General features: G+C 35.7%; 1 protein-coding gene across 3 annotated transcripts in view; it reads left to right on the forward strand.

Moving 5' to 3' along the window:
• PARD3B (par-3 family cell polarity regulator beta) overlaps nucleotides 1–15,210 on the forward strand; it is a 950,721-nt gene that overhangs the window by 611,210 nt on the left and 324,301 nt on the right. For 2 of the 3 annotated variants that reach the window (XM_019726886.3, XM_074340795.2), the window contains one exon: nucleotides 8,905–8,949. The exons of the other annotated variant lie outside the window; for it this stretch is intronic. In XM_019726886.3, the coding sequence (XP_019582445.3) occupies nucleotides 8,905–8,949 (45 nt within the window). The remainder of the gene's footprint in view (nucleotides 1–8,904; nucleotides 8,950–15,210) is intronic. 3 annotated transcript variants of the gene reach the window in all.

The following is a 15,210-nucleotide window of genomic DNA, read 5'->3' on the forward strand; positions in this document are numbered from 1 at the left end:
AACTGTGTTACTTTCTCAGCAGTTGAATTTCGTGAATTTGGATGGGTTAGAAGGATGATGACGGTGATGTTTAGCATGGTTAATCTGGGTAGAGTAGATGAGATGCATGGTAGAGTTGGGGAGATGGAGCAAAGTCAAGAGCAAGTTGAAAGCAATTGCCAAATTCAGCCTCAGCATAGGAAAAGCCTTGGGTTCAGTTATGAGGACTCTTGGAAGGAAGACTTGTGGCCATTGCTCCTGAAGATAGCATGTGTACTGTCAGTACAGGGGCTAGCCCTGAGCTAGCCATGGCTCCCTTTCAGTTTACCAGCTCAACTGCAATCTCTATGTGGTACTATATGCTAACATTTAAAAAAAAAAAAAAAAAAGTAAAAAAACGTTGCCTATTTTCAGCATTGATTTCATGATATTCTTATGTAGGACAGAAGAAAGTAACAAGACATTCAAAGAATATTGTGCTCAGTCACTTATCACATTCTTAGGTCAGTGTTCCCCTGTTACACTTCGGGTAATAGTTACTCAATGAGTCTGAGGACCATTATTTCTGTGGTTTAGGAAGCTGTGGTTATAACAACAAAGATGTGTCACTGTATTAAAATGTGTAATTATTTTGCAACGTATTCCGGAGAAATTAAATAATACCATATCATGAAACTTGTTATAATGTTCCTATCACATTTTCCACTACCTGAGTTGAAGAGATGGAACTGTGAGTCCAGGGAAAAGCAAGGTGGTTAGAGTATCAGAGAAGAGAAATCTGCATAGAGAGTGAACTCCAGAAATTCCTAAAGAATGTCTCTTGAGTATTACAGAGTACTGATCAGAGCACACAGGATAGGAAACTACCCAGGCTAGGAAAATCACTTCCGAAAGGATCCAGGAAGCAATACCCAGACCTCACACACTATCTGATTCTTTTGAGAAAGACAATGTTTATTGAATGGAGCCAAAACAAATGAATTAATGAATGTATAAAGGAATGATTTCATTTTCTCAGTACTCTTTACTGAGATAAAGACAATAGTATAAGAACATATGAAAAGTTTTGGCTTTTCCTAACTTTAGATTTAAACGCTCCAAAGAGTCATGTAAAAAGGGAATTTGAAAGAGATCGCTGAAAAGTTCTGAACGTAGGAATGGTTGGATAACCATGAGGGAGCAGCCCTGAGTTTTGTCCTGTGGCACCCTGGCTGGGAGACGCACTACAATTATAAAAGAAAACCTTCAGCTGCTGAGTTCTGATTAGCTTACTGTCAGAGCAGCAACACAGCCCGGGAGGAGAATAATGCTTTGGAGGAAGCTTGCTAAGAGAGATGGCAAGATAAAAATTTGCATCATTTTCTTGTACTAATTCTCTAACCCCTTTTTCAGAAAAAGCCTTGTTTTTTTGTTTTCAAGAGATGGAAGAATTTTTCAACACATAAAAATTCATAGTGCTGATACTCAGAAAGTCTCCCCAAAGAGAAACAGTAAACCGAATAGTCATTGACATAGAAAACACTATAAATTAATGCAGTAATAGTTCATGGTTGCTGAGGAGAGAACTTAATTTACAACTTGAAACAAGTTTTCCTTCCTTAGAAATTCTGGAAATTAATCAAGGACACAGAAATTGATCTGCTAAAAGAGAAGAAAATAGATTCTTAATATTGGCAACTACATCATTTTTATTTTATTTTTATTTTTTTTGAAGTTCTGAAGAAACAACTCTCAGAAACAAGTTTATTAACCATTAAGGGATTACTTGATATTTAGTTTCCTAGCAAAGTATTCAAACAGAAATGTTTATGGTCTCATTAGAAGATAGATTTTTGTTGTGCCAAACATCACCTTCAAAACTGCAGTCTCTATTATGTCAAAGATATGGAAATAAAAAATTAGATGAAATAGACCTGTCCATGTAAAAGGCAAGCATTGTATCATATTTTAGAGTGCTGCTTTGCATCCAAGTATCTCAATATGAAGTAGTGGGAATCTGAACACATTTGCATGTTTCCCATCAGTGACGTAGGATTGGCATTCTCAATAAGAGTATCTGTAGCTGATGGCAATCTTTATCTGAAGAGATTTGTGCATCTAGCAATACACCATCTTCTGTCAGCATCAGAAGAGCATATGGGGCCCATTAACTCGCCGAATCTGTCACTGTTCTGCAAATTTTTATTAAGCAAGTGCAATCCCTAATAGTCACTTACGCTATCAAATGCGTATCAAATGCTACCAGTAAGCAAGGGGATTATTTTCCCCCAGTGAGAATGCATTTGAAATGTATAAGAAGGCTTGACAAAAGAATAAAACACTTGAAGTGATCACTATATTAATACAAATGTACCCTACTGGGAAGCCAATATGTTTAAGTATTATGTGCACTTTAATGTCTGCCACTAATAAGTTCTCAGAGTGCCATCTTTTTCACAGATCCCCCCCCCATATTTTCTTTATTTATGGTTTCTCTTCCTTAAAATGAACCTTGTTGAAATTAAAAGACAGTATGTGTTGTATCCATGCTTTTTAAAAAAAATGTTGAGCAGTTCGAATTAGCTCAAAGGTCTACAACCAAGATAAGTAGCAACACAGGTGGTGAGGCTGCTGTGTTACTTGAGCAAGTCTTCCTGAATCAGTGGACAGACCATGAAGTTAACAAACATCCAAACCAAAGAGTGTCCTCCTTATGGAGTTCCTTATAGTAATTAAATCAAGTTGTGTCCATCGATCTTGAGTTGCACACCAGGAAACATGAGTTAGTATATAAATCCCCTTATCCAAATAAATCCAGAGAAGTCTCAAGAGGGGCAACATCCACAGTGCCCTGTAAGTTATTTAAGTTACAATAAAAATATCTATGAATTTCATCTTCAGACGGACTTAACATTTCACTGGTATCTCCTCAAATACTGTAATGTCCCTTTAAGGTAACCAAGAGCCAGTAGTACCAGCACTTGGGTGAAACTGAAGGATAAGAAAGGGAATATATAATAGGCTCTGGAAGTTTAAAAAGGAAAAAAAGAAAAAAAATCTGCCATCAGAACTAGAACAACTAACTGGCTCTGCTCCATCAACGTTCTCTTACTTGATCCCTTTGGTGCCTTACCATTTTGGAATGAGAGACCTTTCCCACACCTTGCCCATTCATTTTTCAATCTCTTATAAATAAGGTCTTTGTGTGAAATGACACACCTATCCTAATCATATTGCTACCGTTCTGATGGCTGTGCTATCTAAATATTATGCAGTGAAATGACTAGACTTAAACTCCAGCCCCAAGGGATAACTTTATAGTAGCTCTAAGGTACTGTGAGTTATAAAGGAAGTTGAGTATTAATTATAACACTTGTCATTTACAAAAAAAAGTGGTGATGGTGTGTATAATTTTACCTCATTTTCTCATTTGCCACTGTTATTTAAATTGCTTCCCTGCACTAAGCATGTGCATAAAAGATGATTGTTCCCAATTTAACCTTTTAAATAAAATGTATTCTATTAATTAAATCATTACGGTTCCCTCTCTTTTCTATTGCATGTATTCACGGATGTTCTGCCCTAAAGATAGACATCTATGTCAGTGAATATTTTGGAGAGAGACCCCTAATTTTTATGCCTATCACCCGTTTAGATTTTCTGCACTGTTTTTTGAAATAGTTTGCTAGTGTTCGAAAGAACTTCGAATTGTCAATTAAAATAAAAAATATCCCTACTAAGAATAATACAGTATGCAGCCAAAAAGTTAAAAAAAAAAAAAAAGTACCATGTTTAACCTAATATGGTTGGGAAATTTGCAGTATTTAAATCGTCTTAGATTTAATGGGATAACTTATGTCTGTCAAAACACACACACACACACACACACACACACACACAGAAACAAAACCTTACTTGTATATGAATCCCTTTTTCAGAATAACTACATAATAAAACCACATAATCTGAGTACATATTTCCTTTGCCTTTCTTCTACTACAATATGAACTGCAAACCAGGTAAACTGGGAGATGAAACCTGCTGTGGGTGTTGGATTATCCATGAGATAACAATTAAAAATATCTAGTGCCCTCCCTGAAGCAAGACACACTCTTAATTATTTTCAATCCCTTTATTCCTTTATAATCCCAGGCAAGTTAAATCATAGAGACCACCACCATCATCAAATTCACAACCTTTACCACTCTCACAGTTTCCACTTATCGAAAGTTTTAATTTATTGAGAAATATGTAGCTGGCACTGTGCTAAGTGTTTTTGTATGATTTTTTTGTTGTTGTTGTTCCCACAGCTCCCTGTGTAGTGTTTTTGTTTATTTTTGCACGTAGCAAAACTAAATTTAAAAAGAGTTTTGTAACTTGCTTGGGAAAGCTGGGATTCAACCCACATCTATCTCATTACTATCATGTTTTTCTGCTTTTCTCGTTAAGAATGATGACGATAGCTAATATTAAGTACTTAGTATATGATTTTCTAAGTACTTTGTGTAAACTTCCATGTAATTTTCACAGAAAACCTATGGAGAAAACAATATTATCCACATTTTGTATATGATGAAATTGAGTCACTGAAAGTTAAAATAAACTGCATACAACTAGTAAATTTCCAAGTCAGGATTTTAACTCAGACCCATGATTTCTCATCTGTGAAAATGGTAATTAATATTTTAGCTTGAACCCATTAGAACTGTAGATTTCCAAACATGTTAAGTAAAATTGTAGCTGACACTTGTCAATATTGGTCACCACAGAAAGATTTCTGTTAATAACATGTATTCAAATACAGTATAATAGCTTTCTAACTAATAGGTGTTTGTCAAGTATTTAATTTATGTTACTGATGATTCAAAAAATATAACAACTCTCCTGGGACTCACCACAATCATAGTAGAATGGTTAAGAGTGCCATGTTTAAGTTCCGGATCCTAACTGCCACTTAAGAGATAAGCCTCAGTTTCTTTGTCTATAAATTAAGAATAATAATAAGGATAATAATACCTGTATTTACAGATCATTGTAAGAATTAAATGAATTATTAGATATAAAGTGCATAGGACAGAACCTGCATATTACAACTACTCAATAAGAATTAGTGACAATTATCTTTTTGTAATTACAATTGTTTTCCAATATTTTTCTATTTATACTGTGGATTCCACTGTAAGTTTTTTTAGACTCAGGAAAGACAGAATTTGGCCCACAAGTGGAGCCTAATAAGTATAAACTGCAGATTCCAACTGAAGCACCAAAAAAACCCTCAAGATTTTTCAGTAGTTTATACCAGGAAAATTAGAGACATGTAGTGCTTTTACTAGAAAATAAAGAAATAGCTCAGGAAAGGAGGGCTAAGTGGGAGTGGGAAGATCTATACATAGTAACCGGGTCAATAAAACATAACTGAATGTGGTAGGCAAAGGAAGGAGGGGCATATAACTCTGACACTAATCTAATGTTAGGGGAAATGGAGGAGGTCCTTCTTGTTAGCAAAGTTCCCCTCACCTTGTTTCAATCCTTGAGCACCAGAATTTTATAGACTAACATAAACAGTGGTGCATGGCGAGTAATGAACAGCCGGTTTTGAATACTGAAGTTATAATTCATGCAGAGATGCTTCAGGGTTAAAAACTCGCACCTGCATTCATGAGAGATATTGGTTCATAGCTTTCATATATTTTTGCCTGATATTATTAGTATTAGTGTAATATCAGCCTCATAGAATGAGTTGGGAAATATTCATCCCTCTGAATTTTCTGAAAGAATTTCTGTGGGATTGGTGTTATTTCTTCCTTAAATGTTTGGTAGAATCAACCAGTGAAGCCATCTGGGTCTACAGTTTCCTTCGTAGGAAAGTTTTAACTATAAATTCATTTAACGAACAAACAAACAATAGGGCTATTCACATTATCTATTTCTTCCTGTATATGCTTTGATAATTTGTGTCTTTCAAAAATTTATCCATTTTCTAAAGACTCCACCAAAAAGCTATTAGAAACAATCAACGAATACAGTAAAGTTGCTGGCTACAAAATCAACGCACAAAAGTCCATTGCCTTCCTATATACTAACAATGAAATCTCAGAAAAAGAAATACAAAAAACAATTCCTTTTGCAATTGCAGCAAAAAGAATAAAATACCTAGGAATAAACTTAACCAAAGATCTGAAAGACCTATGTGCTGAAAACTATAAGACATTTTTGAAAGAAATTGGAGAAGACACAAAGAAATGGAAAGACATTCCGTGCTCATAGATTGGAAGAATCAACATAGTTAAAATGGCCATATTACCCAAAGCAATATACAGATTCAATGCAATCCCCATCAAAATCCCAATGGCATATTTTAAAGAAATAGAACAAAAAATCATCAGATTTGTTTGGAACCACAAAAGACCCCGAATAGCCAAAGCAATCTTAAGGAAAAAGAACAATAATGGAGGTATCAGACTTCCTGACTTTGGCTTGTACTACAGGGCTACAATAATCAAAACAGCATGGTATTGGCAGAAAAACAGACACATAGACCAATGGAATAGAATTGAGAACCCAGAAATAAAACCACATAAATATGGACAGATAATTTTTGACAAAGAAGCTAAAAACATACACTGGAGGAAAGACAGCCTCTTCAATAAATGGTGCTGGGAGAATTGGATAGCCACGTGCAAAAGAATGAAACTGGACTGCTATTTGTCACCATGTACCAAAGTTAATTCAAAATGGATCAAAGACTTAAGCATAAGACCTGACACAATAAACTGCATAGAAGAAAACATAGGTACTAAACTTATGGACCTTGGGTTCAAAGAGCATTTTATGAACTTGACTCCAAAGGCAATGGAAGTAAAAGCTATAATAAACGAATGGGACTATATGAAACTTAAAAGCTTCTGCACAGCAAAAGAAACCATTGACAAAATAAAGAGGCCACCAGCTGAATGGGAGAAGATTTTTGCAAACAGTGCCTCCGATAAGGGGCTAGTATCCAGAATATACAAGGAACTCATGCAACTCAACAACAAAAAAACGAACAACCCAATTGAAAAATGGGCAGAGGACTTGAAGAGACATTTCTCCAAAGAGGACATACAAATGGCAAATAGACATATGAAAAAATGCTCAACATCACTAATCATCAGAGAAATGCAAATCAAAACCACAATGAGATATCACCTCACCCCAGTCAGAATGGCTATCATCAACAAGACAAATAGTAACAAATGTTGGAGAGGCTGTGGAGAAACAGGAACCCTCATACACTGTTGGTGGGAATGCAGACTGGTGCAGCCGTTATGGAAGGCAGTGTGGAGGTTCCTCAAAGAATTACGAATAGAATTGCCATATGACCCAGCAATCCCTCTCCTGGGTATCTACCCAAAAAATCTGAAAACATTTAGAGATAAAGACACGTGTGCTCCAATGTTCATTGCAGCTTTGTTTACGGTGGCCAAGACATGGAAACAACCAAAATGTCCTTCGATAGATGAATGGATAAAGAAGATGTGGTATATATACACAATGGAATACTATTCGGCAGTAAGAAAAGATGATATAGGAACATTTGTGACAACATGGATGGATCTTGAGAGAGTAATGCTGAGCGAAACAAGTCAGACAGAAAAAGCAGAGAACCATGTGATTTCACTGATATGTAGTATATAAACCAAAAACAACAAAAGAACAAACAAACAAATGAGAAACAGAAACTCATAGACACAGACAATAGTTTAGTGGTTGCCAGAGGGTAAGGGGGGCCGGGGGTGGGGGGTGGGAGATGAGGGTAAGGGGGATCAAATATATGGTGATGGAAGGAGAACTGACTCTGGGTGATGAACACACAATGGGATTTATAGATGATGTAATACCGAATTGTACACCTGAAATCTATGTAATTTTACTAACAATTGTCACCCCAATAAATTTAATAAAAAAATAAAAAAAATTTATCCATTTCATCAGAGCTTAATCAGGGTTAAGCTAGAGTTGTTTTTTTCTTCCCCACTTCTAAAGCAAAGTTCTTCTTTGTATTTTAACCGATGCCCCTGAATTTTGAAGCTTTTCACTCTGGCTTTTGGGAATAGTGACCGTTCCCAGCCCTCTATGAACTTTGGATGCTATTTCCTTTCCACTTTGGAGCGGTACTTTGTCAGGCCTTGGGAGTCTCCTCACATACCACGTGATCATCAGTATTCAACCAAATACACAAGGGGGTCTGCAGATCTCAGAAAGAATTCTGTCTAGCTCTCCCCCTGATTCTCTGCCCCGCAAACGCCTTCCGCCTTGGCTTCCCTGGACGTCAGCTGCATGTCTTCAAGCTGGGATATCCCTGGGCTCTGTCTATGTTCCTGTCCCTGTACCACAGCCTGGAACTCTCCAGACAGTGAGCTGGAGCAATTGTCGGATTCATCTCGCTTGTTTTCCATCTCTCAGGAGTCACTCGCCTCTCTTGCCTAATGTTTAATCTCTTGAATGCCATTGTTTTCTATTTTGTCTCTTAAATTTTTTTCAGGGGGATTATAAATCTGTTCCGTTTTACTACATGCTTCCTAGACACAGAAGCTCAGTCCTTGAATACTGAATGTATATATTGCTATTATGCTCTAAGAGTTTTATTATATATTACACATCTTTAGGCCCATGAGTTTGGTTTTTCCTTTTGCAGATGTAGAAATAATAACCCAATTGAAAGTTTTGAAAATTGAAAGAACATGAAATTATATTTAAAGAAATCTAATAAATATATATTTCTTCATAGCAATCTTTAAAATATTTACCAATAGAAATGAGTGCCCCAGGTAGGCTGTGGGGGAAATGTTTTCTCAAATCTTTGCCGGTAAAGGATTTAATTTATTATGAATCTATATTAATTTATTGTTCAAAAATGGCTGATTTACAGGGAAGCTGATCCTTGTCTCTTTTATTTCTTCTCAGTGCCAGATGAAAGCAAAGTCCATTCATTGACTGGACACAAATCGGGTAAGAAATTCCTTGAAACCGACTTTATCTTCTTCCTGGAAATCATTGGCTGTATTTGAATAGCAGTTGGAACCTATTTCCATCCACTAGCACTGAAAGGCTTGCTAATTAATACATGAGATGTCTCTGACTCCCACAAAGATGAATTATTGCTTGGCTGTGTGTATAGTGGCATAATATATGCTGACTCAAAATGTTTGAGAGGAAAGAATAAAGGTTTCCCCCAAAATAATTATGAACCAAAAATCACAAACCTGTATGCCAGCTGAACCCTTAGGACAACAAAAAAATTATTTAAAAAACCTAAGGAAGTTTAAAATTCTTTTCCATAATGACTTCCACATTAAAATGGTTGGACAAAAAGTTCCAAAATTTAAAAAAATAAATAAATAAAAGGTCATTTCTTTCTCCTTGAAAAAGAATAGTCTTTTTGTCTGTCATCAAAGACATTGTACCCAACATGACTGTATTTTCTTTCTTTAGACTCATGAATGAGCTCCTCAGAGGTTCTCTAGAAGTTCACAGGATCTCTGAGTGTCTCCTGGGTCTTTATCATGTGTGAGATACCTTCAGATCTAAAATCCAAGCTCTCCTTCATTGTCAAGTGGCCTGCTTGCTATTCCTTTGTCCTTCCTTCATCATCTGCCCTTTCTTCATCATTTATTCACATTAGCTGGAAACACTTAGAGCTACTAGGCTAGTAAACACTGCAGTAATCCCTTTCCTCTAGGGGTGCATTATTTTAGGGGAAAATATCCATTTTTGCTCTTAGCAATCCCACTCCAAACAGCAGAAGGATTATAATTTGTTGACATCCCTCTGTTTCGGAAGCAAAGAAGTCTTTCCCATCACCAAGCGAGGTCTCCTGTGTGTATATGCCAATTATGTTTTCAGCAGTAAGTGGCCGTGATGCCTCATTACTTCCATCATGTTCCAGGGCAAAATCACGATTTTTTTTCCTTCTTTCTCCAGCTACTCTAGTGATAACAGCAGGGAAGGGCTGGTTCACAACTCTTAGATATTTTTTTTCCTTCTTTTTTGCTCCTCTAAGAAAGAGTCTCAGAGGTTAGATCCCTGTAAAAGAAAAGATTCCTGTGAGAGTGATAAATTGCCACATGCTGCTCGTCCCCATCGTGCGCATCCATTAAATTCTCTACTACTGGAAACATTTTTTAGGAGTCTGAGAAGGAAGTTCTCATGACCAAGGAACTCCACGGATAGTCTTAAATGCGTGGTACTGCTTGTGCTAGTTCTCTTACCCATCAAATCCTTGAACATGTGAGCCTTTTTAGGTACTGGGAGAGGTTTCAAGGTAAAAAGTGGAAGCAGTTTTTTAAGAACGTTTATCAATTTGGTTTTTGAAAAGGAGCCAGTGATAAACTTTCTGGCTTTTTCCAAGAAATCAAATTTTATTCTAATCTTACTTAATTTCCAAACAAATTGCTCTTAGCCAATAACTAAAAGTTATTGTCACTCTTTTTAAATGAGAACATTGTTACCTTAGTATATTGCTGTAATATTTTAAGTAAATTTGAATAGCGTGTTTTATATAGTGTGATATTAAAAATATTAATAAAGAATTCCTCTAGGTACAAAACAAAGTATGTCTTCCAAATTTAAAAAAAAATGTATCAAAAATGACATAACTTTAAAGCTGTCAGGTGGGTTAATTGTAAGTTCCACATGGCGGCTTTATTTCAACTTGTTGCTAGAAATAGTACCAACAGTCTTTATATCACATGCACCATACTGTTTTATTACATCATGTGTTTTAAAGAAGATTTTTGGTTATAATCAACTATCGTTAAAATACTCTCTATCCTTATATTTTTAAGTACTTTCATATCCTATCACAACATCGTTGAGTTTTTCATTGGCAGTCTGTGGAACCAGTGCAAATGCTGAAAAACAAGCTGAAACTTGTTAATTTAGAAGCAAAAGTGGCACACAATAAAACACAGTGAAGAGGGTTAAGCAATCACCTGAAATAATGCACTCTAGAGTTAAATTAAGAGCACTCTGTAAAATAGTAAAGATAGTTCTGAAAAAATACAAAGCAGCCTTCAAGAAAAATATGCTACTAAGGTTATAAATGTATATATTCAAGAATATACCCTCTCCCATGTTTTATATTTATTTCTTTTGGAAAATTAATCCTAAATTATAATGATATTTAAGAACTCATCCTTCACATAAAAGGCAACCGCCTGTTCGTTCTGCATTTTTGTAGAGCAGTTTCTCGTTCAGCTTTGGTGGTGGTGGTGAAAGAGGATTAAGAGTCCATTTAATTCTAGCAAACCCTTTGAGTTACAAAATCCTTTTTAGAAGGCATCTAATATATAACTATAGTCTCAATCTGCTATAGTCTGTGTCTGAGTTGCAATCTATAATGTTCCATGACCCTACTTGTCTCTAATGTCAAAAGGAATCATTCAACTTCTTTTTGTTTCACTTTTCCCTTCCCCAATTCCTTTTTCCAGAATATGTAGGTAAAAAAGAAAAATAAAGATATATCTTTTACTAAGAAAAAAGAGTATCTCCTTCTGTCTATTTTTAATTATAGAAATATGGACAGTTTTCATACTATCCAAGACCATTAGGAAGATAAATTTAATTCTACATGCTGACCTAAATCTATCATCCATCCTCTAATTCAGGATGATATTCAACATTTTCATAAGTTCCTCTAAGTTAAAATTTCTTCTGAGTCAGCTAGTGTGTAGAGAGCCACTTTGTGCCAAGTTCCATCTGTTGGTCTGGCTTGGGTACCTCCCAACTTTGTGACAATATTTTTGGCACCTTTTCCTTGGCTTAATCTTTAAATGGTTTATTTCTCCGAGCTCAGATCAAATCAAAGTCTCAGGTAAGATCATCTTTCTAACATTTTTGGCCCAAAATGTAGTGTTCCCACACCCCTTCTGAAATCAATCCAGTATTCTTGAGATTCCTCTAACAACCTGCCTCAGAGACTTCCCCTGGCAGTGCATTGCATCTCATACCTTGGCAAGGAAGATGGCAGGATGATTTTCCTGTTCATAGTTATGTAGGGTCCTCCTCCATGTATAAGAGATATTAATGTCTGTGGAATGGTGAGACCTAACAATAGAAATTCAGAGCAAAATGTTGTCTTTCATGTGGTTCCTTTAAGAAAAATCATAAGTTTCAGAGAGCCTTGAAAAAAGAGTAAGATGTCTTTCACCTCTATTCCTAGCTGTCACATTAATTGAATTCTTACAAAATTCAAAATTTAGCAATGCAGGGGGGAAATACTTTAGGAAAATATGTATTTTAAACAATAAAACCAATAAATACAGATTTATATTAATATTCTAAGGGAGCTTTAGAATCCTGAGAACATGACAGAAAATGTGACATAGCTTTTAAAAGAAAATGCTTTAATTTGGGCTGTACAGACTCAGAAACTGTCTGAAAAGAAACCCTTTCTCCCTGCCTCCCACCTTTCTTCCTTTCTCCCTGCCTTCTTTCTTTCCTTCCCTCCCTCTCTCCTCCCTTCTCTGCTCCTTCCTTCTGTTCCTCCCTCGCCTCCCTCTGTTCTTTCTTCTTTCTGTCCTTCCCTCTCCCTCCTTCCTTCCTTCCTTCCTTCCTTCCCTCCCTCCCTCCTTCCTTCCTTCCTTCCTTCCTTCTTTCCTTCCTTCCTTCCCACATACTGAATTGACACCTAAACCAAAAGTGTCATGCTCCTCAGCATTCAGACAGAAAGTAGTTATAAATTTTACTTTTTTTTTTTTTTACTGTATCTTCATTTTTTTTGTTGTTTTGATTTACTGCTTGGAGCTGTTTTAATATGTACTGACTGTCTGCAGAGATCTTTGCTGACCCAGCTCTTTAAGATGATGCAGTACTGAAGAAAGCCGATGAGTTCTTCTTTATGAGCTCTGACATATTAATTAGCAAAATGGACTAAAAGGCTTTCCTATTTCTACTTTAATTTCTTATATTCTCAAACACCTGTCTATAGAGCTGTAAAACAGGCAAGTCTGTAGAAGTAATGGTTGGCAGGAAGTCCAGACCTTTTCTGAGACAAGTTTATCAATTAATGAGCAAGTTCCCATTAACAACCCAGGGGGATATCTCTATATAAAGGTACCTTGGAGACACTAAGTATGTTGATATTTTTAAATATTTTACTGATGAAGAAGCTCAAGTTCGGGACATTTAAGGACTCGCTCTCTCAGCTGGTAACTGTTGGGTTAAGATATGAACCCAGATACTATATGGTAGAGCCCATGCTTTGGACATTTTCTTTTTCACCAGCATGCGCCTAACACCTCACAGTCACAGGAATTGAGAAGAACATAGGAGTCCTAGTTGGAAGATACGATACACACATGAAGATATTTCAGAAATCATTTACCTTTTGTAACCTCAGCCAACCAAACCAGGGACACGAGAAGTATAATTTCTCTAGGAAACTACTGTAATTCAGTGAGCAGGAGAGGGACATTTGGTCATTCTTGCCTTTGTTTTCCTGCATGTGTGTATGTGTGTGTGTGTATACATGAATGTGTGGACCAACTTAAGAGATATAGGAGAAAGAAAATATGCATGTGATATGTGTGTATTATGTATAAATTATAACAAATATGCATGTGATGTGTTTCCTTATGGCAACACAAGGAGTGTAATATGCAAGTTGCTAACTTGGCAGACCTTACATTCTGTTCTAAGTGCACTGTATGTACACTTCAAATCTAGAATGTTTAAAATGTGGCAGAAGAATCTCTGGGTCATTGCAAAAGAGTAGAGCTCTTGAAAGCATACGGTGATTGTATAGTCACTTTAATGCATGAGCAATGCTTTAACAAATGACATTTCGTAAATTTTGTTGAGTCTTAGTATTCCATATGTTCATAGAATATCTAAATTAAATATGCATTTAAATTTTGAACTATCAACCATGGTCATTTTTCATATTTGAGTCTTCTAATTGGATTGCTGTTTTCATGATATTTTTATTGTTGTTGTTGAGAGGAAGTAAAACCTTGTCATTAGTGGAGTTAGTTCAAGTCAGTGGACTTGAACTCTGTTTCTTTCCTCATCAGTTGGTAAAGGTAATACTGCACAGTTATCTATTTGGACAAACATCTTTATTGGGTACTGTGAAAGTTTTTGTTGTCTGTTATGTTGGATAAATATAGGTTTAGACAGAAAAAATATATACATTTCACATACGTTCCAGCTTTTGTTTACATTTCCATAGGATTTAGGGAGTTATAAAAAAAAAGTAATATGTCTAGGATTCTTCCTGTATAAACTTGATTATGACACAACTCTGGTATTTCCTATGTTGCAAAAGGTATACTGAATACTCTGGTCTCTAAAATACAATAAATCAAATTGAATTAGAAAAAATGTGTTAGTCTTTTTAGAAGTGAGATAAAGTTCTTCACTACTTAAATATGTGCATCTCTGAATTTCAGAGTAAACAGAGACTACATTTTTTTACAAATTAAATTCAAAATTAATTATTTCAATTCCACACATATTTATTAAATTTCCACTCTGTGACAGGTACCATATTAAGTGCTGGAGATACAAATTGACATAAGACATGGCCTCTGCTTTAGAAAAAAATGTTTATAAAGTGGTAGAGGAGAACGATATATACATGCCTAGTTAAACATTTGGTACCTTCATGTTAAAGAGTACAGTGCAGAAATCTTACAGAAGAAATATTGCTTGATTCTGTTTGGGGATTGTCTATCATGTGTCAGAAAGGAAGTAGTTCCATAGCAAGGTCTGAAAGATGAATAAAAGTTTGAGAAATAGAAAAGGTCAATGAGCTAACACATTTCAGGCCGGTGGAAAGCTATGAAAACATGAAACATCTTACCTTGGTATGTTCAAGGAACTATATGCAATTCATTGTGTCAGGAAAAGGAAAGGGGAGAGTGATAAGATACCCTATTGAGCAAGTAGGCAGCGATTAGATTATGGGGAACTTACCGAATGAAAGAATGTGAATTTTATCCTACAGGCTCAAAAAATCTAAACAGAGTAAAGAAGGGGAGTGGTCAGTTTTATAGTCTAATAAATATCACTCTGGTGGTTGTAGGGACTTGAAGGGACCAAAAAACAAACCAAAAAAGCAAGGAAAATAGTTAAAAGACCATATCAGTGGTCCAGATAAGAGATTATGTAGGCATAAATTTAATGGATTAGCAATGGAAATGGAAAGAAAAATAAAAAATATTTAGGAAATAAAGCCTTGACTTTTGTTTTTTAAATTAAACTTAGTGG

Source organism: Rhinolophus sinicus, chromosome 17 (genome assembly GCF_057876585.1).
Source record: "Rhinolophus sinicus isolate RSI-liver-muscle chromosome 17, RSI-T2T, whole genome shotgun sequence".
Classification (NCBI taxonomy): Eukaryota; Metazoa; Chordata; class Mammalia; order Chiroptera; family Rhinolophidae; genus Rhinolophus; species Rhinolophus sinicus.